Source organism: Channa argus, chromosome 5 (assembly GCF_033026475.1).
Source record: "Channa argus isolate prfri chromosome 5, Channa argus male v1.0, whole genome shotgun sequence".
Taxonomy (NCBI): Eukaryota; Metazoa; Chordata; class Actinopteri; order Anabantiformes; family Channidae; genus Channa; species Channa argus.
In genome coordinates this window covers 12374074-12399904 of record NC_090201.1, presented here as the reverse complement: position 1 = coordinate 12399904, position 25831 = coordinate 12374074, and the positions used below count along the sequence as shown (strand labels likewise).

General features: G+C 37.1%; 3 protein-coding genes across 8 annotated transcripts; 1 reads left to right on the top strand and 2 right to left on the bottom strand.

Annotated features, from left to right (window-relative positions):
• Positions 1-1575: 1575 nt before the first annotated feature.
• LOC137128103 (EEF1A lysine methyltransferase 3-like) lies at positions 1576-3694 on the bottom strand. The gene is made up of 3 exons (XM_067505811.1): positions 2929-3694; positions 2723-2834; positions 1576-2173 (listed from the first exon to the last, which is right to left on the bottom strand). Exons 1-3 carry the CDS (start codon positions 3088-3090, stop codon positions 1779-1781), a joined length of 669 nt encoding a protein of 222 aa, XP_067361912.1. The 5' UTR covers positions 3091-3694; the 3' UTR covers positions 1576-1778.
• A 155-nt stretch (positions 3695-3849) lies between these two features.
• stx16 (syntaxin 16) lies at positions 3850-11301 on the bottom strand. 4 transcript variants are annotated; one of them, XM_067505806.1, is made up of 9 exons: positions 10883-11301; positions 7473-7484; positions 7259-7366; positions 6958-7098; positions 6671-6833; positions 6496-6584; positions 6035-6178; positions 5872-5952; positions 3850-5262 (listed from the first exon to the last, which is right to left on the bottom strand). In XM_067505806.1, the coding sequence occupies exons 1-9, from the start codon at positions 11006-11008 to the stop codon at positions 5161-5163; spliced, it is 966 nt and encodes a 321-aa protein (XP_067361907.1). In that variant the 5' UTR covers positions 11009-11301; the 3' UTR covers positions 3850-5160. The 4 variants fall into 4 exon arrangements, with proteins under 4 accessions (XP_067361907.1, XP_067361910.1, XP_067361909.1 ...); XM_067505809.1 differs by having other exon boundaries at positions 10928-11301; XM_067505808.1 differs by lacking the exon at positions 7473-7484.
• A 310-nt stretch (positions 11302-11611) lies between these two features.
• dgkab (diacylglycerol kinase, alpha b) lies at positions 11612-23908 on the top strand. 3 transcript variants are annotated; one of them, XM_067505800.1, is made up of 24 exons: positions 11612-12488; positions 13208-13365; positions 15013-15089; positions 15269-15413; positions 15709-15783; positions 15919-15968; positions 17561-17635; positions 17731-17847; positions 17950-18067; positions 18227-18315; positions 18788-18898; positions 18988-19086; positions 19176-19226; positions 19764-19837; positions 20141-20215; positions 20302-20387; positions 20468-20557; positions 20649-20809; positions 20898-20962; positions 21078-21168; positions 21271-21451; positions 21603-21723; positions 21937-21997; positions 22206-23908. In XM_067505800.1, exons 2-24 carry the CDS (start codon positions 13293-13295, stop codon positions 22284-22286), a joined length of 2166 nt encoding a protein of 721 aa, XP_067361901.1. In that variant the 5' UTR covers positions 11612-12488; positions 13208-13292; the 3' UTR covers positions 22287-23908. The 3 variants fall into 3 exon arrangements, with proteins under 3 accessions (XP_067361901.1, XP_067361903.1, XP_067361902.1); XM_067505801.1 differs by lacking the exon at positions 11612-12488 and adding an exon at positions 12495-12766; XM_067505802.1 differs by lacking the exon at positions 19176-19226 and having other exon boundaries at positions 11613-12488.
• The last annotated feature ends 1923 nt before the right edge of the window (positions 23909-25831 follow it).

Below are 25831 nucleotides of genomic sequence, written 5' to 3'. Positions count from 1 at the left end.
CCTCCCACTTTACCACTACGCACACACATACACTCTCTCCCTCCACACTGTAAGCCTATCCTCCTCTTATCCAGTCAACATGCCCAGTTCAATTGCCACTGAGGAATGTTTTAATCATCTTTTTAGCAATACAATCTTCAACCTCATTCACTTCTAAAGTAAAAGCAAAAGAAGAAACTTTTACCACCACATGCATAACAGTAACATGAATTTGAAGACACAATTAAATTTAGGAAGGAGATAAAAATCGCATTGCCAATAACATTTTATAAAGACAATTGGTGTTAATGACAGAGGGTGTTTGATGTTGTCAGCTAATTCATTTGCTCATAAATTTTGCTAAAAATCTTTTTTGCTAAAGTTCCTGTTTCTCTTTTCTAACTAGATCCATCACCCGCTCTTGGCAGCACTCAGGTTTCATAACTTTGCCCAAATAATAATAAATATCAATGAAACCAATGATCTTTGCTTTGTACAACAGTCGCGTGAGAGGGGCTGGGCATGATGGTGAGCTGACTGCATGGAGATAGGGATCTGTTGTTTTGTCGGCTAAACTGAAGCAGAGGGAGGGATGGGCAGCGGACGTGTTGTCACTTTTTCTTTGAAACTCTCCAGCGTAACAAACAGGCTTTTCTTTTCTGAACAGAAAGCCTGTACGTCAGCAGAGAACAGGAGAGGGGGGATAAAGTAATCACGGACAGCAGGCTGCACGGATGGCAATCTGTTGATGTTGACAGAAAAGTTAGTTTGGGCTGGACTAAATTTTGTTATGGATTTTTATATTTTAGTTAAAAACAATAGTGTTGGATGTTATCAACACACACACAAATCAAATGTAATATCAAGACTATTGAGACTAGGATGGAAGAAAATAGAGTGACACTAAACAGTGTTGTTTGTTTAGTCAATGTTAAAAAAGAGTCAACCCAATTAAATGTATGATTGATATTATACTGAAAAGGTGCATATTTAAGAATCTGCAAAAAATAGTACAGTATTTGTATTTTAATATTTTGTGTTTTGTATGTCCTGCTATTTTTGATGACAGACTGCGTCCTATTTACTGAAACTGTTTAATTGTAAGTATGTATGTTTATGCAGGGCTTTTAATTTGAAATGCAACACCTACAGAGTTTCCGGGTTATATAATGAACTTGTGGCTTCTGCTGCCTTAAATCTGTGACAAAGCTACACAACTAATCCCCTCAAATGTTTGTACATCATGACAAATTGGACTGGACAACACACCAGTCCCCGTTACATAATGGATGATATTAAAGAGTTATTTTATAACCTTGTTTGGGGAATTGGCATTCAATGAAAAAAAAAATCTAAGTTTCAAGACATAATTAGTTTCAGTGAAGAGTAAATACTAAATAATACAAATACTGTCAGCTTAAACTTAATATGAGATGGTGCAATTTTGAGTTAATTAGCATTTTTGCACAGAATTTTACCTCCTTTTGCTGAATAATGTACAACTCTTGCCTTTAAAAAATGACGATGCATTTCATTATTTAAAACACGTATTGCAAAACTAACAAGTTAATGGTACAGAATAAAGCACTCCATTGTAAAGTCATGCAAAAAAGATTTAATATAATCTGTAAGTGTATTTTCTTGACATAGTTTTTTTTTTCCATCAAAAGTTGAGCTGTTTTAACATATGGCAGAATTCATTCACAGCTTTTCAGAAATTATCTTGAAAGGTCCCAGAACTGGTTTCAGTACATAACTAACTTAAGTCCCAGGCCTTCAAACTGCTGTTTCTGCTGTCACTAATCTGTTCTTAGAGATGCCCTGTAGATATTTATGTTTTGTTTGTCATCACGGTGCACCAGCTCAACATTAAATCTGCTTGGTAGATGATCCTCGTAGAAACCTGGGGTCCCATGCTCTCTTCGCATCTTCGAGGAGAGATATACCACAGCACCATTCTTGCACAAGTGAGTCAGTGTCTCCAATAAGAGTGGATATGTTTCTGGGAGGTAAACTATATCAGCACAAAGCACCAGGTCCCAGTCTGAAATAAACTTAGTGTGGTCCTCACCCCAGGAAAGAGGGAGAATAGTGGGAGTTGGAGAGGGCCAACCAGAGGATGGCATGTTGGCTGAGACATTAGCCTGGAGCTGTGGCAGAGCCAAAGGAAGGTCTGTAAGGGTCACAGCCGCACCTGAAAGGAAATAAAATGAAACACCCAAGCTTTTATGGGTAAAAAGGTTTTTTTATGTGCTACAAACAACTTTAAAAAAAATGAAAACACCACATGAAACATGTATTCAGGTACAATAAATGTGCAAATAAAACATGAGGCTGTTTTGACCATAATAAATAATTTACACATCTAATAATTTTTTAATCTGCAATGATATCTGACATTCTTACTTGAGTTCAGAGATCCTAACCATAACCAGACTACAATAGAAGTTGGCTTTAAAAAATATTCATGCTACGGTCACTAACCGGGGAAGACAGATTTCCACACTACTACTATGCCCCTTAATAAAAATATTGTTTGGATGAATGAACTGTTTTGCTATATTTTAACATAACGTATGTACTGTACATGTGAAATTTGTTCTCAGGTCTGTCTTGCAAAAGAGATGGATCTTAAGGAAATTTCCCGGAATAAAAAGAAATAAAGCTTAATTTATAGTACAGCAGCTGTTGATGCCACTCGTAATCAATTCATTCTCCACAGTAAATAAAAGAGACAACACACCGAGGCGTGCTGCCAAAATACCGACGACACCAGTGCCTGATCCCAGCTCAATGATCCGCTTCCCTGTCAGCTCCACAGACTGCTCCTCGAAGTAACGACACAGGTGTAGCGCCTGTGTACGCACGCAAACGCTCACCATTAGTGTTGGACAAGCATCAAAATGACCTAGCAAGTGTATTTTCCTAAAGTAAAACAATGTGTCTTACAGCTTCCCAGACCGGGGCAGCCACGCCGAGGTTTGCTCCAAACACCTGACTTATCTTCAGCTCCTGACCGAGCAAACTGTAAACACTTTCCTGAGTAAACGTTTCTGCAAACAGACAGTCGTCAACAGGAAATATGTCATCTACATCCCCAGCACAAATCATGGCTAATGGAGGATAAAATACAGTAGCATGCGGTCAGTCATCTAGTGTCACAGTGGTTAGTACCAGCTGCTCTGTCGTCTTCCAGGTTAAGTGTAACATAATAGACGATCCCCAATTTGATGATCTGCTTCACTATTTTTTGGAAAGTGCAAACGCGGAGACTTATGACTTATACTCCCTGTTATTATACTTAACTACTATTTAGTGTAAATAATTGCATGTATGTATGTTTATGCAAAGCTTTTAATTTGAAATGCAACACCAACAGAGTTTCCGGGTTACATAATGAAAATGTGCCAAAGCTACAACCACTAATCCCACTTAAATGTTTGTACATCATGAGAAATTTGACTTAGTAAGACCAGTATTATGGACAACACACCAGCCCCCGTTACATAATGGATGATGTTAATTATAAATATTAAAATAGGAAGAATGTGAGTGTTAGATCATTGGCTTAATAAAACAAGCAATTTATGTAATCGAAAATGTTCGGTTACGATTATGTTAAAAAAGTAAAGGCCAATACATGTTTGTATCTCAAAAGCAAGAAACCACCAGACATTTGTAATTTTGATTAATCATCAACTATGATTACGGTTTATAAAATGTTTCCCCTAAACTGTTTCATCTGAGATCTGAAGAAGAAAACTTTGTTCTGTGTATTAGGCCTTCTAATGAACTGGGTCAGATTTTGAGCTGGAAGAAAAATCCATTTACTACACCGTTTAAATACTGCAATTCAAAACACACAAAACACCAAGTTTCAGGTTTATTAAAAAAAAAAAAAAAGCTGCTGTCTTCTCACCTATTTTGTGTCGAAAAATCATCAGTAAAAGTTTCACCATGACATAACCATTTTTTCACACACACAACTTCACATCATTGACAAAGATCATTTAACAGGTGTATAAAGTATAGAGTTCAGTACAGATATGTTGAATAAAGCTCGTCTTTCAATTTATGAATCTTTACAGAACACAAAAATAATTTCCAACACAGCCAACTAAAACAAAACATGACTAGAAAAAAAAATTAAAAATCATAATGCTGTCTTCAGATGTCTGTTTATGTTGGGCTTGGACATCAAATACACTTTCAAAAAAAATTTTTTTTTTTTTACCTAAGACGGCACAAGTGTGAACATCTGGATTATATGAAGTTATTAAAAAATAAATAATCCTTCTCATCATACAGATGACAGTAGTATTACATCCATAACATTATATCCCTGCCCATCAGGCCTCAGTATGTGCAAATTGCAAGAGCTTAAAAAGGTAGCACTTTATGCAAGGACCATGGAAAGCAAAAACAAGTGAGTGTTTTAAAATCAGCAGTTCATGAAAACTGCAGCAGGTGTGAAGTGGGTACAGTTTTAAATAACAGGATAAACTGCCTACACCTTCGTCACACTAACAGTGGAGTAACAATGACCTCTGTTACATTATTTGTATTGAGACAGGGATAAACTGTGGTCCATTAACCAAAGAAATAATCTTGGTTCTGAGTGACAATTTTATTCATATCCGATACTGTGCTAATAAATAAAGCATTTCATTTTATCTTTTAAGGTAAAATGCTGTGACAGGACAAGTCAAAATACATCTACTATGTGTTTTTCTTTCATCTTTTCCCTAAGAATTTGTTTGTAATAAACAAAAATAATGCCTTTTCACACAACTGATTTAACAATATGTGCTGAATTTGAAGATTTTTGTTGAATATTGTCCTCTAGCAAGTCCATTTTTATATACTACAACGCGTTTGTTACTTGGTAAAACACACATATGTCAACACGTTCAGGTCTGATAAACCTCTGTCACAGGATTTTGGTGACTTGGGTCTGAATCATTTGATAAATTAGCCACAGCTCAGACAGGATGTGAAGGTTTCCTTCCCTAAAATCAACCAGGAACCATCTCGACATAGGCCAGTGCACACCTGCAGAGAGGTGTGGAATTCTTTTCTGATGGGTATGAAAAGCATTCGGCTTTGTTTTGAGCAGGACTGAGTCCACACAGTTGCACAACAGACACCAACCCAGAAAACAAAAGGCAGAGGAATGCATTATTAAAACTTTGTTCCAAAAAGAATAATTATTAGAACAATGACTACGACAAACAGGATTAATATGACCAGCATCTTTCTGTTTTTCTTCTGATACTGCTCTGCCTGCAATGAAAGTAAAAACGTCAAGTATTAGGATTTATATAATTTCAATTTGATGACATGTAACAAGCAAGGATTGTCAGTATGTAACAGTTTAACTGCAAATAGTTGTAAACATTTAGAAACTGACAGTATGCTAAATGTTAGCAACATTTTAAATTTACTCCATGCTTATCAATGTTCATTAATAGTTTCCAAAATGTGGAATCAAAGACCTTAATGCTCAATTTGAATGGTTTTGATCAGATCGAATTGTTTTATGTTGATGGTTTTTGGTCAACAGTGTGAAAACCACTGAGATCATAAATTGCATGCACGATGCATTCGTAACTGATTGGTTAAGATGTATTCCTCCTTCTATTTTAGCTTGACCAGAAGCTTCTCCATAAGTGTCAAATTATAAACATCTTTATCTCTACACCAAATACAGTATCTGTTGTTGCTCTTCATGTTTATTTCTACTGGTCTGTGACGTACCGACAGATGTGACATGTTCACAAATCAGTTGCTTTTTCACACCAAAATGTTAAACACGGTGATAAAATTATGTGAGATAATATAGAATCAAAATTTTTAAAACATTACTTAGATACACAAGTATTTTGTGTTTACCTTTTGTAACTGTTTCAGCCCATCTTCTGTTTTCACACAGGCCTGTTCCACATTGAAGTCGATTCTGTCAAGAACAGTGCCCTTCAGGAGAAAAGGGGGAATGTTAGTAGTTAAAGATGTTTTCCATTTGTTGGTGGTTTGTGTCAGAAGCTGGTTCAGTTACCTGTTCCACCACCATTCCAGCCAGGTCCCGGAAAATCTCATTCAGATCTGAGATAGATTGCACTACTTGTCGGATCTCTCGCTCTCGTTCTTCTACCATAACCACATTCTGCTCAACCAGCATCAGCTGATCATCTGTGAACCCCTGAAAGACAAAGAATAAAATTTCATTGTTTTATAGTAATGATTAGTCCAAATATAACAGCGCATGTACATGTAGCTATAACTAGACCAGACAGAGTTTAATTTTCAGAATCTCTTTGCACTGTGTGTCTTTTCATATACTGTGCAAAAACAAAAAACACCACTGGGAATCATTTTCTGCCCTTCACATTTGGTGACTCGATGCTCTCTGGTAGGAGCACTGAGGTGGTCAATTCTCAATTACCTAATGTATATTTTTACCTTAATAATCTCACTGGATTTGTCCAGACAAGCACGTAACTGCAAATAAACACTCACCTTGTCATAAAGAGCTAAATCCTCATCTTCTTCCATTAGAGGTCCAGAGTCAAAAAAGTGCTTTGATCTCTCCTCACGATTTTTCATACCTGATAGATAGAAGAAATACACAATCAACTGAAAAATTAAATAGATACGAGTTGAGAGATAAGACCAGCTTTACTGGATGTCTTACGTTTTAGGTAGCTGGACTGTGTGTGCCTGAAATTGGTGGACAGCTCCTGCAGACTCTGTGCCAACGAAGACACCACGTTTCTCAATAGTCTCTCCTCCTGCTCAGTGCAATGGCCACAGCGAGACTGCAAACCTGTCACAGCTCGCTGGCATCGATGGAACATCTGCAGTAAGAGTGAAATAATAATTAATAATAATTAACAAGCAAAAAGAAATCACACTCAAACTCACGCTAATCAACCACTCTCATAATTCTGTTTCAGAGGATTATTAATCTGTAAAATGAACCTGTGTGATCTCTTGAGTAGTGATCTCTATGGTATGCTCTTCTTCAGTACTGTCATCCAACGTGGGACGATTCATATGCTTGTCATGAAGTAAGGCCAGTTCCTTCATTTTCTGCCGAACCCGTGTGATTTCATACTGGATCTGAAAAGCAACAATTCAGTTAATGACTGCATAAAAACCTTTTATAACAATTACCAGAGGAAAGATTGATTTGGTTCTGAAGACCACCGCATGCATATGACATATTTATTTATGATGAGTTATGTGTTTAAACAGATGTATTTACAGAAATCTGTTTTACCTCATCAACCCCCTCTACCCATTTGGGGGGCAGTTTTTTGGTGACTCCGATGGCAGCTTCAGGATCCAGACTGATCCCTGACACCAGGGCCATTCGATCATCAGCCAACTTGAAAAAACAAATGTAATAAAACGTTTCATTTCATAGCTCAAAATAATGACGACAATGTGCCATTTTAAGAGCCAAATGGACCACAAAGGGCAATCAACAGTACCTCATCAAGCTCCTAATGTCATTGGCAGAGCAGAATGGTCCCATCCAACAGAGAACAAGGAAAATGGAAGAGAGACAGAAGCAACAGAAAATGAGCCAGCGAAACCTCCACTGTTCACCGTGAGCTTATATGCTTATGTAGAAAAACATTAAAAAAAAATACAGTGCCAAAAAAGAATTCATCCCCTTAAAAACTTTTCCCTTTTATTTTTTACAACAATGAATCATAGTCAGTTCAATTTGGCTTTTTGAACACTGATCAATATAAAAATACTATGTCAAATAAAGTTGAAAATGCATTTTTATATTTTTTTATTGAAATTTAATAATATACAAAACTAAATATAATTGAATGTGAAAGTATTTACCCTTATTAAAGTAGCTCACTTAAAACATCAATAGTGCAACCAACTGATTTTAGAAGTCACACAAACTGAGCGCAGTGAGTGTGTTTGAAGGACTGTAGAATACATCTAAATGTTGTAGGTCCACTTATTAGTGAATCAGTATCTTGGCCAAATTTTACACCATAAAGTTAGGTATTCTTTAAAAAGTGAGTGATTGTGCAAAACAGGTAACTAGTGAGGGAGGCCACAAAGGCACCCAAGATTCCTCTGAAGATTCAGCAGGTGAGATGGGAGAGACTGTACATACAACAACTGTTTCCTTGGTTCTTTACCAGTTGAAGTTTTATTCGAGCACACTAAAGAGAAAAAAGTTCCTAATAAATCGCAGCTAGAGTTTGTCAGAAGGCATGTGAAAGACTGTAATCACTGGAAGAAGGTTCTTTGGTCTGATAAACCACAAATCATTATGGTGACAGCATTAAACTGTCGGGATGCTTCTTTGCTACAGACCCTAGGAGGTTTGTAAAGGAAATGAATGCAGTAAAATACAGGAAAATACTGGAGACAAGAGTTGCAACATGGGAGAAGATCTGCTTTCCTTAAAGACAACCATCCAGGCAGTCACACAAATAGCTTGAACCCTTAATGTTAATCTTCTGGAGTGACCAAGTCAGAGCTCAGACCTCAATTTGATAATTTTTTGATGGACTTGCCTATAAGCTTTGTGCAACCGGTCAGGATTTTCAAAGCTGACTGAAATCTATATAGGCTCAACACTGTAAATGTAACCAAAGCAGCATCTACTGAATACTAACTTGAAAGTGGAAAAAGTAAAATGAAATCAAGCAGGATTCAATGTAGGGGGAGGGGTTTAAAGGCACTGTATCAAGAAAGTAGCAACACAATAATTTCACTTTAACCAAATCAGTAAATACAAGAAACAGTGAGGATAAAGACAGAATAAATACAAGAAATTGTAGAGTTCAAAGTCCCCTGGAGTGCCCAAGTGTAAAGTAACATAAAGGAAGTTTTAGCAATGTAAGAAGTTCACATGGAATTAAAAAATAAAAATAAAAAATTAGCTTATTGTTCACTAAAATCTGCTGCGGATTTCTAGCAAAATTCAGTCAACCTGAGAATAAATACATTTCAGTAAGCTAAATGTTCATCTGCTAAAGGCAAACAAAGTTCTTTCGGTTGAGTCGTTACCTTTTTGACAAAATAAATGTAATTCAACCTGTGTATATGTTTTACATGCACTACTGTAAAATGTGATAGACGCTTCTGCTGGCAACTTAGAGCAAGAAACCGTTTCAGTTTTCGAATCAGTTTTCACCTTGTTCGCTTGACAGTTGTTTACTACCTGCTCTAAAAATACAGAAGGAGATTATTTACTAATTAAAAGTCAAAATGTTAAACAATTACAATCAATTAATGTGCCACTGTTTTTTTCTGACATTGGTGGTGAGTGTCAAAACATTTAATTGAACATAAAATACAAATATTGATGGCGAATGACAACATGACTAAAAAATAGAACAGAGACACTGCACAAACAAAAATACATAGTGTACATCCTGGTATTTCGATTGACACAACATCAAAGTGCAAAGTAGATGTCCAATAAGAAGCTGAAAGAGAGCTTTTTTCGAGAGACAAAACAGACTAACAAACACATTTCCTTATTCTTTACAACCACTGTAAGGATCTACCTTTTTAGAAATGCACACACTGCTAACAACAAGTAGGAAACATGATGAAGACCTTCTAAGCAAAAACATTTTTCTAACACTTTAGTGTTTTGGACATGCAAGGGATTATTTTTCTCCCTGTCAATCTACTATCAATAATCCAAAAGCTCACGAAGCCAAGTTGAACTGAGTCGGGGGTGTCTAACTACCCTAAGCTAAACCTTCAGACTCATCCATAGGAAAAATACAAAGGGATAACTACGTAGTGAATGGGTAAATGCATGCTACTGAGTGTAAATGCTGGCAGAAATGTATCTACTTCAGTGAGAAGTTAGCAGGTAATTGGTTAAAAGGTTCACATTTGAACGTGAAAGGTCACACACCCAACTTACACCTGGTTGCTGGACTGCACAGCAAAAGTGCAAACACTTCTAGAAAAGAGCTCAAAAGTCTATTAAAAACAATAGTTTTTACAGTACTGAATGTTATTTAAATTGCAGCTGAACAAGAAAATATGACTTTTAGTAGTAAATTATGCACATTTCTGAATAAATGTGAATGATATGAAAAAAGGGGAGTAAGGTACAACAAAATTTGGTTAGGAAAACTAACCACTAAGGAGTTCCACCCAAAAAATGAGGAAGTTTTTGTGTCTCTTAGTAGCACTCACCACAAAAATCAACAGTATTTCTGCATACATCAGTTACATTAAGGAGTCTAAATATATTTTTAATTCTAAATTAATGTTTAGATGCAAGTTCTGTAATACTTTCGTAAAATGAAACTGGAAATGGAACTATCAAAAGGTGTGAGAGTACAAGATAAAGGGTTTGTCAAAACTAGACATCTCTATCAATCAAGTTAGTCAAACAATTTAATTATTTTTCCAGAATATTTACAATAGGATTATTATTATCAGAATACACAATTACATTAATTGTGGATAGTGTTTTACTTACACTGTCCACTTCTGTTCTAGGGAATACTCAATTACATGTCACAGCCACAACTTCATCTACACTATATCAAAATACGATACTGACCACAGGACACTTTTTATTACTATGTAAATAGTAACAACAAAACTCCACTCAATATACATTGGATTTCAAATACTTATGGCGTGTAATATACTGAAAAACGGCAGTGGTGCAGATACCTGTTTAACTCGGTTTACTTATAACATTTGCTAGTATAGAAATGAAAATAACGCTACACAGCGTTCCTCCTACTTCAATCCGCCAGTCCTAAGGTCACTATCGGCGTAGACTCTTCCTGAGTAAATGCAGCTACTTGAGTCTAGCTAACACAACTGGGAAACTGACTACATGCAAAACACACATTAAAATGTCAAAACGATGCAGACCACTCACCGCAGCATTGCTACGTGTACTCAGACGGGGGTCGTATGTACTCACTTGCTCAGCCAATATCTGCCGGTTTTGGATTGCATTGTTCCGCATTAACAAGAATGCATCGGTTAGACGCCGAGTGGCCATAACTGCCTTGTTTTAAATTTGATTTATCAATGAGCAAAGTGCGAAGCAGGCGATTGTGACCCGCTGCTAACACTTAGCTAGCTTTAGCTTTGCCAGTGATAAAGAATTACAATTACTCGCGACACAGCGCCTATAGTGGACAACAAGCAACCTTAGTCATAATCATCTACCAAGCGCCTCCAATGCTTTTATCAAAAGTTAGAAACATATCGAGAGTTACTTCTTTAATGTTGGATTTAACGCCAGGCTGGTAACGTTATTGCGCTGTAGGCAGCTACGGAAGTAGAAAAAGTAAACACCTGCGTAAACGTCTCCTTCTTCTTCTGCTTCTACGCAATAGTTTTGTGTTTTATCTATAACCGAAGTGCAATGCCGCCGCAGACAATAGGAGAAAGTAACTGGAAGAACACTTCCCGTTTACAAAATAGACCCCAGAATACCTCACAATGAACGTCTGTGATTAAACCGTTATTAAAAAACATCATAGTTTATAATAGTCTTTTGAGCAGTTCCCTTTTTTTCCGGAACTTTCAACTTCTTCAGCAGATGGGGTTTGTTAGATTGTGAAAGTCTGTTTTACAGCTGCTGTGATTAGGTGGTTATTTTGGTATTTGACAGAAAATAAATCAACATTTAATATGATAATCGATTGATTGTTTTAATTCATAGGCCTATTCTATGCAGGTTTATACATTTCATGATTTTCTTTTTTGGCGATGTAAACAGAATGGAAATTTGAGTGACAGTTTTTAGCAGTTTTAAGCAGATTAATCGAGAAATAATCGGCAGATTAACTAATAATGGAAATGATTGTTTATTGCAGCCATAATCTGTTTACGAAAAATATCAGTAATTATTCTGATAACCGATTTGAGTCTTGTTTATTGCACATGAAAATATGTAATAGCATCATGGTACAATGTGCCTTAACCTTTGCACTTGCCAGCATGTCCTCCGCTTTCACCTTATCTTCAGTCCATGCACAGTCTCAGCATATCTATTTTTTAAACAATGATTTTATACAACAACGTGCTCTTATAATTTTGAACCCTAATTTTAGACTCTCGCGCGTGTCTGCCACATGTTTAACACTTAACCTATAAACTGCAGCACCTGAATAACTAATGACTTATTTAAGGCACAAACTGATCTGCAGAGCCCATTCATTTATCAATTCATTAATTTATTCGTTCATTCATTAATTCTCTTAGATCCAGGCAACCTGAACTTGACTTTCGGGTTTAAAGCGTCCGTATTTGGAAATCACGTTGGCAGGCGAAAGTGTTACGTGGGTGTGTGTGAGGGTAACTGTAATATGCGGCTAAGCGCTCCTCCTCCGCCCATTCTTAATCCCTTATATCCGCTAAAACCGCGGGACACATTTATCCAGTAAACCCAAATGCCGTTAAAAACATCAAAGTTGTGAGTTTTCAGTTTTTCCTACCCTCTGATGATCTCTATAGAGACGGACAGAGACAAGGTAAGTAGTCCTTAGCTACAGTCCTCTTCTGGTGAACACCTGTGCAGCACCGACAGAGCAGAATGAATGAAACCGTGGCGTTTGTCAGTCATCTTGCTTCATATTATAATCCTGTGTGATGATTTCCGCCTCTAATCTTGATGACTAAATTCTGAATTGCTTTGCCACACTCGGACTTGTACTGTATGGTGCTGATTAAGCTGATGGGATATTGCAGTGTGTGTGTTTTGTGGTCTGAGACTGCTAAAGAGCTAGACAGTGCTTCGCTATCTCTACAGGTTAGTGTTACATTTACTTTTAGATTTTCTGTTGGACACAGTTGATTCTCCATGCAGGAACTTATACACTCTGCAGCATATTCCCTTTTGTGTGACAGCTTTGTGGACAGCTGATCAGCTTGTCTGATCTGGTTACAAACCTTTGATTCATCTTGTTGTTTAAGGTGTTAAAAACATTATGTACGTGATAACATTTTAATTAATTAATGAACGTGTTCCATTAAGTCTAAGTTTTATTTCTGGGAGTTCTCAACTATGAGGGAAGCCCAACACTGTCTGAGTATGTGGTTTATTAGTGTCTGATAACATGGGACTTACAACTGGAATGTGCTTTTAAAGGAATGGAGACACACCTGTTAATGTGCATCACTGCAAAAAGTGTATCACCTAAGATCTATTATAAAAAAGAGTCACACCTTGTTCCTTGCTTTGTCTCTCAAGGTTAGCAGTTCACCCAGGGGTTATTTTTGGTCCTGTCACCTCTGTGACATTTAGTTCTCTCTTTGCTGATCCACCTGACTCAGACATGGCCTCGTCTGATGATACAGAAGCGTCTCCGACTCCTGTAGATTTTATCCAGCTTCAGCATTACATGGAATGTAAGTTTCCCCTTCTCTATTTTCCTTTTATTATTATTTTTTGGTTAGTTTTGTGTTGTGTTTCCAATTTGTGTTACTTTAACTTGGATACATTTACACTAACACAATATTGTAGTTTATAGTCAACTACATCTAACAGCTGTGACTTTGGTGATTGTAACCTTTCGATAAATACAGTACTGTATAACATACTTATTTGCAGCTTAAATCTACAGTAAACTGTTATTTCCACATATTGCTAAAATAGTTTATATTATTTTGTCCTTTTGGCTTATCTCGTGAGTTCAAGGTCGCCACAGCAGATCATTGTCTGTAGTTGATTTGGCACAGTTTTTACGCTGGATGCCCTTCCTGACGCAACCCTCCCCAATTTCTATCGGGGTTGGACCGGCACTGCACAGCTGGGTCGGGGAAGGGGCTGTTAGGGGTTCAGTGTCTTGCCCAGAGACACTTCGACATATAGCCGGGACTGGGGATCGAGCAGACGACTGCCTTAACTAACTGGGCTACAGGCGCCCCGTCCACATATTCCTAAAATATACTCCAATAAATCGTTATGTGAAAATGGCATACACATCAACATACTTTTACAATATCGTTGCTACTGTTACTTTGATATGCTTAAAAGCATGTCTTTCACTTGTTATTCAGTGTTTCTGATTGTTGTATGCTACTTTTACTTAAAAATATATTTCTGAAATGATCTTCAAAAAACTGATGATTTAGAAGAATATAATATTATAGGTTCAAAATTGTAAGTTGTAAATTGAAAAAATATAAAAATAATTTTCATTTATTATTTCAGGGCTCCACACAGAAGAATAAACTACAGGGATCTGCTGTATGGAAACTGAAAGATTTTTCAAATTGCATACTGATTAAATGGATTTTTGAGTTTTTCAAACTTTTCTTTTATTTACTTGAACACTGACTTACTTTAATATGTTTCCAGTTGCTTTCAAACTTTTCTGTGGGAGCTCTGTATTATATTAGAGTGAAAGCAGCTATATCATAAAGGGAGGCTATTTCTCACATCAGTCATTTGACTCATATTCACACACCATCTAGACAAAAACATTCCACAATGTTCTCAGGAGAATCATTCAGCATCAACAATGAAAACACAAATAGCAGCTTCAAAATACAAGGACACACTCCTGCACGGGGTTTGGAACTAATGCAAAATTTGATAGACCTGTTGACAGGAAACAAAGGTGTACCGGGATAAAAATATGCTACCATCCACTCAGAGGCTTTGACAGAAATTAGTGTCTATGCTTTTAGTGTCAGGATGGAAAGTATTTGTACTGTTGGACTAATGGATGAATGGATAATTACACCCTCTTCACTGTGGATCTGAGAAAGACTTTACTTTGACAGTGAGGACAAAACCCAGGTTTAATACACACAGTATGTCCATGTCCACAACTAGTGATAATATCATGGGTATAAATATTGTGTGGAGCTAACAGAGCAATCACTGAGGTTCTCTCCCCTCAATTTTACCATAGAACTGTTCTCTTGTTTCACAACCATAACAAAAAAATCTAACTAATTTATATTAGATAAGTGTGAATGAGATTCAGAGTCTTCTCTCACATCCTTTTAGAGTCATTAAATGTTTTTGATCCAATCTTTTTCTTGTAGACAGTAGTTTGAGAGTGAAAGATGTGATTAAGGAGTTTCACCCCAGGGGTCGGTTGGCCCAGCACAGCTTTGGAGAGGTCAGTCACACAACAACATGATGCTGTAAAACTTTATTTGAGGGGTTTATAATTTTCCAAACATATTCAAATATGGTATTGAAAATGTAATAATTAGGCGGAGAGTTCAGGAAATGCCTTATCATTAAATAAAGCAGTTTCTAAAAATGGATCATGCATTTCTTCATTTCTTCCCTCAGCACCTTGATGAGGCAGGTTTCTGTCTGTTTCTTAAGACCTACCTAGAGGTGGACGACTTTCCTGCAGATTTCTGCCAACGACTCTTTTGCTATTTTCAACATGTAGAGAAGGATTGGACCACAAAGAGTTCTCTGCCCAAAGGAGGTAAATCATTCTCCTTTCTGGTCAGGTGTACAGCTCCAGTCATGCTTAGCTCACATCATAACTGGGAATGCAGCACAGAATGTTTTTAATGCTTAGTAAAAGGAAAACTGCTGCAAGATATTTCCTTTTGAAGCATTGTCCAACGCACATCTCTGTCGTTTTTTAATTGCGGCTGTTTCGATAGTAAACCATATTAAAATGATTGCTGTTAACTAAAAAAATACTGTTTTAGATAAAAGTTTTCAGTTTGAACAAATGGTTACAGTATCAAAAGGATACATTCCTTTATTTACAGGAGGAGTCTTTCTCCGTGATGTGTCCTGTTACTTCTCTGTGCTGGAGGAAGGACAGCCGCGAGACAAGCTTGAATGTTAGTTTCATCTACGTCTTAAATATTTTCTAACATGTTTAGTATTGAGCAACTGATGTTTAGTGTATTCATGACTGCATGGACGGTCTTAGGAAGTAGTGACAGACTCTCTGATTTCTGTTGTTGTGTTTCTAGTTACTTTCAAACTCTACGATAAAGATGGCAATGGACTCCTGGACAGCTCTGTGAGTTATACAAAGTCACTGATAACTTGCTTACACGGTTGCATAATTATTGATTGCAATTTGTAAAAAGTTATGTAAATGTAAAAAAAAGTCATTTAGTGTTTAAAACTGTTTTTACTACACTACATTTTTCTGACAGCCTGTTAATAATTACTTGGTGATAAGCTTACAAATACATAACACGTTTTTTCTTTTTTTTGTGACAGTAAAATAAAAATCCACCTTAACTGTGTCATACTGTAATCTTTAACGAAGTCTGTAAAAATGGTATGCATGCATAAACATACTTTTCATTTTGGCAAGTTTAGCTAAAAATAGGATGTCTGTACTTTTTACTTAAGTTACACAAATTGTATAAGTTTCAGTCATATATCTTCTTTAGAGTACTTTAGTCATTAATGCTATTGATTAAATAAAAATTAAGATCAAAGCCTAAAAGGTAATAGGATTCATGTAGACTTAGTTAAGAGCAACTAACAAACATTTGAGAACCATTGAAAACACACTGTTCATATTGTTGGTGATCCAAATAAAAAAAGCTACAACCCCAATTCAAAAAAGTTAGGACAATGTGTAAAACTGAATTAAAACCAGAATCCAATGATTTGCAAATTTCATCAACCCATATTTTATTCACCATAGAAAATAAACATATAACATGTTGGAAATAGATATTTTACCATTTCGTGGAAAATATTAGCTCATTTTGAATTTGATGGGCGCAATACACTTAAACAAAGTTGGAACAGGGTGACATTTACCATTGTGTAGCATCCCGTCTTCTTTTAACAACTTTTTTTTGCTTTTCTGTAAATGTCTGGGAAGTGAGGAGACCAGTTGCTGAAGTTTTAAGAGAGGAACGTTGTGTCTTGTTTGTGGATCGTGTCCACATATGACTTCTACTTTGCATTGTACAGCTTTAACTTACATTTGAGGATTTCACAGTGAACCGTGTTCACAAGACAGTGATTTAAGAGTGTTTTTGAGGAACATCTTTCTGAAATTGTTCCACGATTTTTTTGGTGCAGTTTGTCACAGATTGGTGAACCTATACCCATCTTAACTTTCAAGAGGCTTTGCCTCTCTGAAAGGCTCTTTTTATACCCAGTCATGTTAATGACCCATTGCCAATTAACCTAATAAGTTGTCAAATGCTTTCAACCAGCTTTTGTTCCAGCTTTTTGTTCCTCCTGAGATGAGAACTTTTGAGATGTGTTGCTCCCATCAAATTTAAATCTAGCTAATATTTTCCATGAAATTGTAAAATGTCTCAGTTTCAACATCTGATATGTTGTTTATGTTCTATTGTGAATAAAATATGGTTTGATGAAGTTTGCTAATCATTAATTTGTGCTTTTATTTCTGTTTTACACATCATCCTGACTTTTTTGAACTGGGCATGTGAATAATAATGAAATAAGAGACTCAGCTGCTATTTGCACAGTTTCAGATTTTTTTTAACTTTCTGGAGTTAGTATTTAGATTTAGTGGCTGAATTTGGAGGTCCTGCACAAGTGTGATTGTCACATGCTACAGATTTTGCACGCTGATTTAGCATGTCCTAAAAATAAACTCTGTTGTCTCCCCATCAGGAAGTGGATCGTATAATCACGCAGATGATGCGAGCTGCTGATTATCTGGCGTGGGATGTGACTGAACTCAGACCAGTATGAATTTAATCCATTTTTAAGTCTGCGTGATTTTTAATTTCATCACAAATTGATCACAGATGATAATCAGTCTTCGTTCTATGACTGGGCAGGTGCTTAAAGACATGATGACAGCGATCGATGTGGACGAGAGTGGGACTGTCACTCTGGAGGAATGGTTGAAGGGAGGCATGAACAACGTACCTTTGCTTGTCCTACTTGGACTAAAGGTGAAATACAACATTTTACAGTTTTTCTGCAACCTCAATCATCTTGTTATTGTAGTTTTGGTGTAAAAATCTTTAATGCTACTTTCTCTTTTCCTCACTTAGATGACAGAGAGGGATGGACAGCATATTTGGAGGATGAAGCACTTTAACAGGCCAACCTACTGTAGTGTGTGTCAGAGCATGCTGCTTGGCCTTGGGAAGCAGGGACTTTGTTGCACCTGTAAGAGCTCACAGTTGCCAGCAGGGGACAGACATGCACCTCATACACAGTACTAATGAACTGTCTGTAGCAGTATGTGTCAGACAAATGCATGTAATTAGCTTTACAATCAGATTTGTCATGAACCTGTGTTATGTTGGCCTGTTTCTCCTCCTACAGGTTGCAAGTACACAGTCCACAGTCAGTGTGCCAACAAGAATCCTGAACCCTGTGCTCGTACCTTTGTCAGATCTAAAAAGGAGAACGGTGTAAGAAGCGCAATAATCCTTCCTCAGTCCCTATTCCATCAGTCTGAACCTTTAATTTTTAACTTAAATTACAGCATGTTTAACTTGTGTTTAAGAGAATATTGTGGGTCTTCTGACGAAAAACCAAATGGCAGTACAATCCATTTTAAAGTGCAGATTTTAGCATGCACGACCTGCTAGATACATCTGTTAAATGTCCTAATTTTGCACAGCTGTAGAAAGTGACCTGTTCACTGTCTTTTTCTAGTGCAGTTTAACAGCCACAAAACAAGTTAGTGGTTATCCAAAAAGTCATAAATCCAAAGCCATCCATGAGCTCTAAGGCTGCTCTGTAATGTGACAGCATGGCAATAAAGAGTCTAAGAATTGAGGAAAACACTAACATTAAAGGGTGAAAATAAACAATATTTAATGAAATCAGGTTAAAGTTGCAAAAGAAAACCTTTTTTTTTTCTACGTTTCTGTATCTCAGATAGCTGTTCATGACTGGATCAGATCTGACTGCAACTCCACCAAATGTCAGGTCTGCCACAAGAAGATCAAAATGTTAGCTGGGCGGCGTTGTGTGTGGTGCCAGGAGATGGTGAGGATTGTGTGTGTTTGTGTATACTGATGCATATTTAGCAGCGAATCCCTTTTTTCTATGTTGATTGAGTCTTGTTTCTTTTAAAGCGTCACGATGAGTGTATCTTCTCTGGCTTATCGTCCTGTGATTGTGGCCCATTGAGAGATCATATATTGCCACCATGGGCAATATATGCGGTCTCAAAGGTAAAATGAGCATATACAACCCCAATACAGGTTGCTTTGGTCTTTGATGTCCAGGATTGTTTTTATCTGCCCCTTATTGTTTTGTGTAGGAGGAAGACACAAGTCTGTTAAATGTTACCCCCGATGGCCACATCCTGCAGGTTTGAGGTGTCATGTTTTAAAGACAGTTCAATTCATTTGCACTATGTTGGAGGATGTCTACATCACATATACATGCTTCAAATCTGGCTTAAAAACATAATTTCATTAATTCTACAGTCTAAGAGAGACAGTGTTTTTCAGATCATGTTTTCCTTCACACAACTGCCATGTGTTTTTATTTTGTTTTTTGAACTGTAACAAACCCAAAATTGTGTGAGTTTCAAACAATTCCAATCATAAGACATTCTGGCTGAAAAAAGACTGGAAATTCATAAACTTCTAAAAATGTAAATTCAGCATTGACCATTTACCTATAAAATATGACTACATTACGCTGCCTTTGTTAGTAGCAAAGGAAAAAAAGGCAATTGTCTCAATTTAAGTTTAAATCAACAAAAGTTTAAGTGTGCCATTATAAATGCATGTAAATACTGTAGATACAATTTGTTTACTCACAGAGTTTACGTCTTTTTCAGCTGAGTTAAATAATCCTCTGGATCACTGGATTGGATACTTCATTATGCTTTCTTTTTCAGATTGCTCCAATTCCAGGCACCCACCCTCTGCTGGTGTTTGTAAACCCAAAAAGTGGGGGAAAGCAAGGGGAAAGGTAGGCAGTTTAAAGTCTCGCAATAATTAAAGTAATGGTGTACAAAGTACAAAGGGCATGAAGTTAGTTGGTGTGAGAGAAGAAGATCCAGAGGAGAGAGTTACATGGAGGCACGTGATTCGCTGTGGCGACCCCTGAAAGGGAACAGCCAAAAGGAAAAGAAAATTAGATCTCAGTACATGTGTTGGAAATGTATATTATTTATAGTTGCTCATTGAATTGCAATCTGAGTACAGAGATAATCTCTTCATTATTTTGAAACAGACCACCTTCCATTATTTCACTTTCTGTGTGTTTTCACAGAGTGCTCAGGAAGTTTCAGTACCTGCTGAACCCTCGTCAAGTGTACAACCTTTCCAACGGAGGTCCTGCTCCAGGGTTGAGTACTCATTTTCCACTGTGGGACTTGCACTTTGACTGTACACATCAACTTCTTCTTTTTTATGTTGACTCTGTGTTTTTAGACTACACTTCTTTCGTAATCTGCGTGAGTACAGGATGTTGGTGTGTGGAGGAGACGGCACAGTTGGGTGGCTTCTGGAAGCTATAGGTATCACACTTTTTTTTTCTTTTTTCTTTTTTTTTTTTTCTTTTAGGAGAGGCAGCTGAATGATTTATGTGTGATTTCAGACAAAGAGAACTTACAAGTGCACCCACCAGTAGCTGTCCTGCCTCTGGGCACTGGTAATGATCTGGCTCGCTGTCTTCGCTGGGGAGGAGGTAAAACCATAAGCGTATTAACTCTAAACTCAAGCATGTATCACTCAGGTCTCGTCAGTGATGTTGGCTTGGTTTTGTTAACCCATTGTAGGCTATGAAGGGTCAGATTTGACAGAGACCCTGAAGGAGATTGAAGCGAGTGAGTTAGTCCGCATGGATCGCTGGAGCATTCAGGTAATACCAGAAGACCCTCGAGAGGCAGGAGATGCCGTGCCCTACGAGATCATTAACAATTACTTCTCTGTTGGAGTGGTGAGTCAAACATTTTGCTAACATCTTGCTGACGTAAACATTGCTTAAAATGTGACCTAAAGTGATTGCATTACTGTCCATGTGTCAGGATGCCTCTATTGCTCATCGTTTCCACTCAATGAGAGAGAAACATCCCCAGAGGTTCAACAGCAGGTGGGGCGTTACAGTAACTCTACAAGCACAAGCAAAAACTGCTTTCCAGTGAAAAGAGTCACTGGACAAGTCTTAATTGAAAGCGAGTATCTTATTCATCTCTGTTTTTTCTTAGAACAAAAAACAAACTTTGGTATTTCGAGTTTGCCACTTCTGAGACACTCTCTGCCTCTTGTAAGAAGCTGAAGGACTGTCTCATGGTTGAGGTGAAATTTTCTACTACTGTTGTTTGCCTAATATTTTAAGTAATTTGCATGTTGTAAATTTTATTGTTGTTCAGCTATTCAAACTAAACAATCCTCCCCCAGTGCTGTGGGAGACATCTGGACCTGAGCTGCATGTCTCTGGAGGGGATAGCTGTGCTCAACATACCCAGCATGCATGGAGGCTCCAACCTCTGGGGAGAGTCCAAGAAGTCTGAATGTCTGCCAGAGGTGGAGCCCAGTGAGGTTATCACTGACCCTGAACTTCTTAAAACAATTTCACAGGGTAAGACTGATCCAGTTGGACCATCCATAGTCTCTTGAATTACCTTATTTATAGAGTCCAAATATTATCAGTGAGCCTAATGTGGCTCAGTGAAGTCGACTCTGATGCTCAGTTAATCTTTCACTTCACCTGCGTGTGTTCACCTCTGCAGACATAAGCGATAAACGTTTGGAGGTGGTGGGGCTGGAAGGAGTTATAGAGATGGGACAAATCTACACTGGGCTAAAGAGTGCTGGACACAGACTGGCACAGACCTCTCAAATTACCATCAGGTTTTTTTTACTTTCCTCTACAGTTAGATAAAACAGTAACAGGAATACCTGAAATTGAAGTACACACAGAAAAACCAAAAATCACAGCCTTAAAAATGCAGGTGTTACTGTTATTTTATCCTCATTTAATTCAGTCTGGTTTAAACAGGCACACTCTCAACAATATAAATGGTGAAGAGTAATTTAATCACTTTTATTTCTCCCTGTGTGCAGGACAACCAAAGCTCTGCCCATGCAAATCGATGGGGAGCCCTGGATGCAGCCTCCTTGTACTGTAAGTGTTATTAACCATTAAAATCCAGTGCCAAAAGTGGACTCAAACTGTGTTTTACAGTAGATTTGTACTAAATGGTGGAAACTACAACGCAGTGCGCCACAGCTTGAACTCAGTCTACAAACTCATTTGTGCATTTTGAGCACTGTGCACAGCACATATATATAAATTTTCAATATTGTAAAATTCTGTTCTTCATTTATTCTAGATCCACATCACTCACAAGAACCAAGCTAACATGCTCATGGCTCCACCAACTAAACCATCAGGCTTCTTTCACCACAAGTAGAGCATCATTGAGACCGTTTACTAAAATGCATTACAGCAGTTCACCTACGGTACATATGCCATCCTCATCAAGCATTAATGTGTATGTCCTTTGCACTAAAGCCCCGATTTTTTTCTGGAATTTTCAAATAACCAACAGCCTGCACACACAAAAAATTTAAATGCACATTGTGGTGAAAGCTGCTAATGTGTGCCAACCTAAATGCTTTTTTTTAAACAGCAGAGAATGTTGTTTAGCTATATACTTTCAGAGAAAATTCAAGAGTAATTTGCAGCTGTTGATGAACTGACTTTTCAGAAGCCCACAGCAGCTGCCCTTGTTCAACAAAACTATCCTACCTGTTTCTTCAGTGTTTTTCACAGTGTATTTTTGTATTTATTTTTTACTGATTCTTGAATAGCTGTTGATAGATTAACATGGGGAAGCGTTGAGTAAATGACAATTATTTAACAATATCAGACAGAATGTAAGTAAGATAAGTATTCACCCCTTCAAGTCAGCATTTAGTAGATGGACCTTTCTTTTGGCAGCAACTACAGCATAGAGCAAGTCTGTGTGAATAGGTCCAACAAGCTTTAAACATCTGGACACTAACATTTCTCTTCAATTTTCAATTTAAATTTTTTGAGAGAAAAAAAATTTGTACAATTTTGTCAAAATGTACCATGATTCAATATTGAAAAGAAATAAAAGGAGAAATCAAAGTTTAGTCATGTTTAAGACAGGAAGGTGGACTTGGGTGATATTAACATCTTCATGGTTCTTCCTGTAACCTTTCTAATAATTTCCGGTCTTTGCATCATCTTTGTAACAAAATTCCCGCCATTGACAAGAATAGGACAAAATATTGAAAAGTGCTTGTGTTAAATTTTTTTTTAGACCAAATGTCCATCTTCAACCATTTTTTGTTGAATTTTCAGTGTTCTCTATACACATAACACAGATGTATGTTAGTATGTCTTGTGTTAATGTTATCTTGAAGCTGTCATTTGCGTATGTGTCTTGACTATATTGTACTATCATACAGCCTCACACTGACAGCAGATTCTGAAATGTCCTCAGACTGATCAATTAGAGAGTTGTAATTGGGTTTTGCTTGCGAGATTTTGCAGCTAGATATCAAAATCTTAAATTTTGATGACATGGATTGAGACAGAATTGTGATTGATGCTACAGTATTATGATGAGAACACAAAAACACCTGTACTACCACATGTACTCTATTCCTATAGTTTGCTCTTATAAATATCTTGTTTGGCACTTAACAGTAGATATGCTGTGTATTGTCTTGTTTATGTATTTAAAATATTGGGTGGATTCAGTATGGAAAGCAGTATGGATCTGAGAGGAAAGAAGGGGTAACAGTATTGGGGCTGAACCTCAAACCAAGTTTTAACATCTTTTTTCTAAACAACAGTACTTTAGTAAAAAGTAGCAAGAGTTTTTAATGTCAGTAGTGTAATGTTAAGTGAGTTGTAAAATGGAAGTATTCATTTCAGAGAAAAACATAAAAATGTCATGCTGCAAGTCTAAATGTATTATTAATGCTTAGTAAAACTGAACTGAACTTTTCTAAAGTGTGTACAGTATCTTTACTTCTTAACCTTTCCATGACAAATGAAGAACCTGCATGTTTCTGTGAAATAACTTAAAGCTAGCAAAAGTAATCATAGTTTACTCATTTACGTAATAAAGTTTGGACTTTCTTTTAGATTTTTGATTCAACAGAATAGTAGAAATATTTCAACACTTGAAAATTATATGAGGGTACACTTACCGAATGTTTTATTGCACAACCTTTAGAGACAATCACTGCAAACTCCAAAGTGATTTCTGCAGTTCACCACGGTACTTTTGCACATGCCAAAGGTTAGTTTAAACCTCTAATTTATTCAGCAAAGTTTTCCAGCTGTTTCACCTTGAAGGGTGCCTTCCCTGGACTAAATGTTTCAGCTCTTTCCATAGATAGGACTCAGGGCAGACCAGTTGCAGGACCCTTGACCTGAGCCCAGTACAGATTCAAGGACAGCAAAACATTCCGGAAACATAACTGAGCCTCCCCATGTTTCACGTAAGATACGGTGTTCTTTTCTTTGGAAGTTTAAATCTTTCTCTAATCTGTGGTCATTCACTGATCAGTTACAACATTAACACCAAGTAGTGTTTCAATATTAAAAATTTATATAATTAAAAAGCCAATTTATTTATATATTTAAAGCCAATATTGCTTAAAATAATTTTTTATTGAATATTGGGTTTGTGTACTTCTACCACCTCTGCACACAGTGTATCACACTTTGCTGGATACAGGGCCTTCTTGGGTTTTCTTCCAATGAGCCCAGATCAATGACCCCACATCCCACATCCCTTACTAGCCCACTTTGAACTCGGAGTTCGGTTCTTTCACTTTGTCTACATCTATGGTTCTGTTCAGCCTGGGGTTTATTTTTCTCTTGCATCCACAACCAGCGAGCTTGGCTACATCTAGTAGAGCCTAAACTTCTTTATACTGTAATATTTGAAACTGTAGTCACAGGGACATCAAGCTGCTTGCAGATGGTTTTATAATTCTCTATGTAAGTTCAGTGAGGGCAGATACATTAGGATCTTTCCTCTTGTGTGAATCTTAACTGCTTCTCACCCTGACTAAACCTTGTCACTTTCTCCACCCTTTAAAAAGAAGCTAGATCACACCCAAGAAGCCATTGACGGGGCTCAAGTATTGGAGTGTATTGGTTTTTTCTCGTTCTTGTGGTCAAGTTATAACATCAGGAGTATTAAATGATAATTAAATTGATGCAGACAAATAGACATCTGCAGCTGTGGCTCCATGCATAGTGCAAATTGTCTGATGATGATATTACAGTATGACATGGTCAGTGTAAATAGTTGTAATTGTCATGTTTTGCAGGTCAGAGTGAAGATCTTTGTCCCATGTGGGGATTAACTGTTAAAAGACAGACAGGACAAAATTTGTCTGGATTGGAGGGAATTTTCTACAGTATGTGATAATCATCTATTCTAAATATTATTAAACATAACAGCAGGGTGGCTTGCACTGCACCGGCTGAATGTTTTTTAGCTGCAGCTGAAAACCTGGATGGACTGAATGAACAACATCTTTTGCAAAGACGTGTTTGCTAAACGCTACAAGAAGTGAGGGTTTTTAGCAAAACTCAAGGCAAAGCAAGAATTTCACCTACTTTTTTATCAGTGAGAGAAAACAAACTGAAAAGATGAAACCTTCAGCAACACTTGCAGATTATCAAACAACTTTACTATTAGACCAACATGTTTCAACTTTCAGCCGTCTTCAGGGTCTTTTATAGCCAACGACATTTGAACAGAATAGAACAAAATTATTTAAATTGGACTTTAGTGACCACTCCAATGCATTTCAAAAGTAAAACATTGCAATAAAGCAATAAGAAAAACAAATCTTCTTTAAAAACATTTTTTAAAAATACAATAAAATTTAATACAATAACCACTGACCCTACAACACCCCTCCCTGATCATCCTCTTGCCACCATCCACCCTGCACA

Bases quoted from the DNA above. Each gene is read 5' to 3' on its own strand.
- LOC137128103 (XM_067505811.1), bottom strand. From the start codon at position 3,090: ATGATTTGTGCTGGGGATGTAGATGACATATTTCCTGTTGACGACTGT. The intron at 2,835-2,928 runs GTAAGACACATT...GTGCGTACACAG, and splicing joins CTGCCCCGGTCTGGGAAGCT to GCGCTACACCTGTGTCGTTA. The intron at 2,174-2,722 runs GTGTGTTGTCTC...ATTTCCTTTCAG, and splicing joins TATTTTGGCAGCACGCCTCG to GTGCGGCTGTGACCCTTACA.
- dgkab (XM_067505800.1), top strand. From the start codon at position 13,293: ATGGCCTCGTCTGATGATACAGAAGCGTCTCCGACTCCTGTAGATTTT. The intron at 18,899-18,987 runs GTGAGGATTGTG...TTTCTTTTAAAG, and splicing joins GTGTGTGGTGCCAGGAGATG to CGTCACGATGAGTGTATCTT. The intron at 21,724-21,936 runs GTTTTTTTTACT...CCCTGTGTGCAG, and splicing joins ACCTCTCAAATTACCATCAG to GACAACCAAAGCTCTGCCCA.
- stx16 (XM_067505806.1), bottom strand. From the start codon at position 11,008: ATGGCCACTCGGCGTCTAACCGATGCATTCTTGTTAATGCGGAACAAT. The intron at 6,179-6,495 runs GTGAGTGTTTAT...TTTGTCTTTCAG, and splicing joins ATTTAGCTCTTTATGACAAG to GGGTTCACAGATGATCAGCT. The intron at 5,263-5,871 runs GTAAACACAAAA...CTTTCATTGCAG, and splicing joins GGCTGAAACAGTTACAAAAG to GCAGAGCAGTATCAGAAGAA.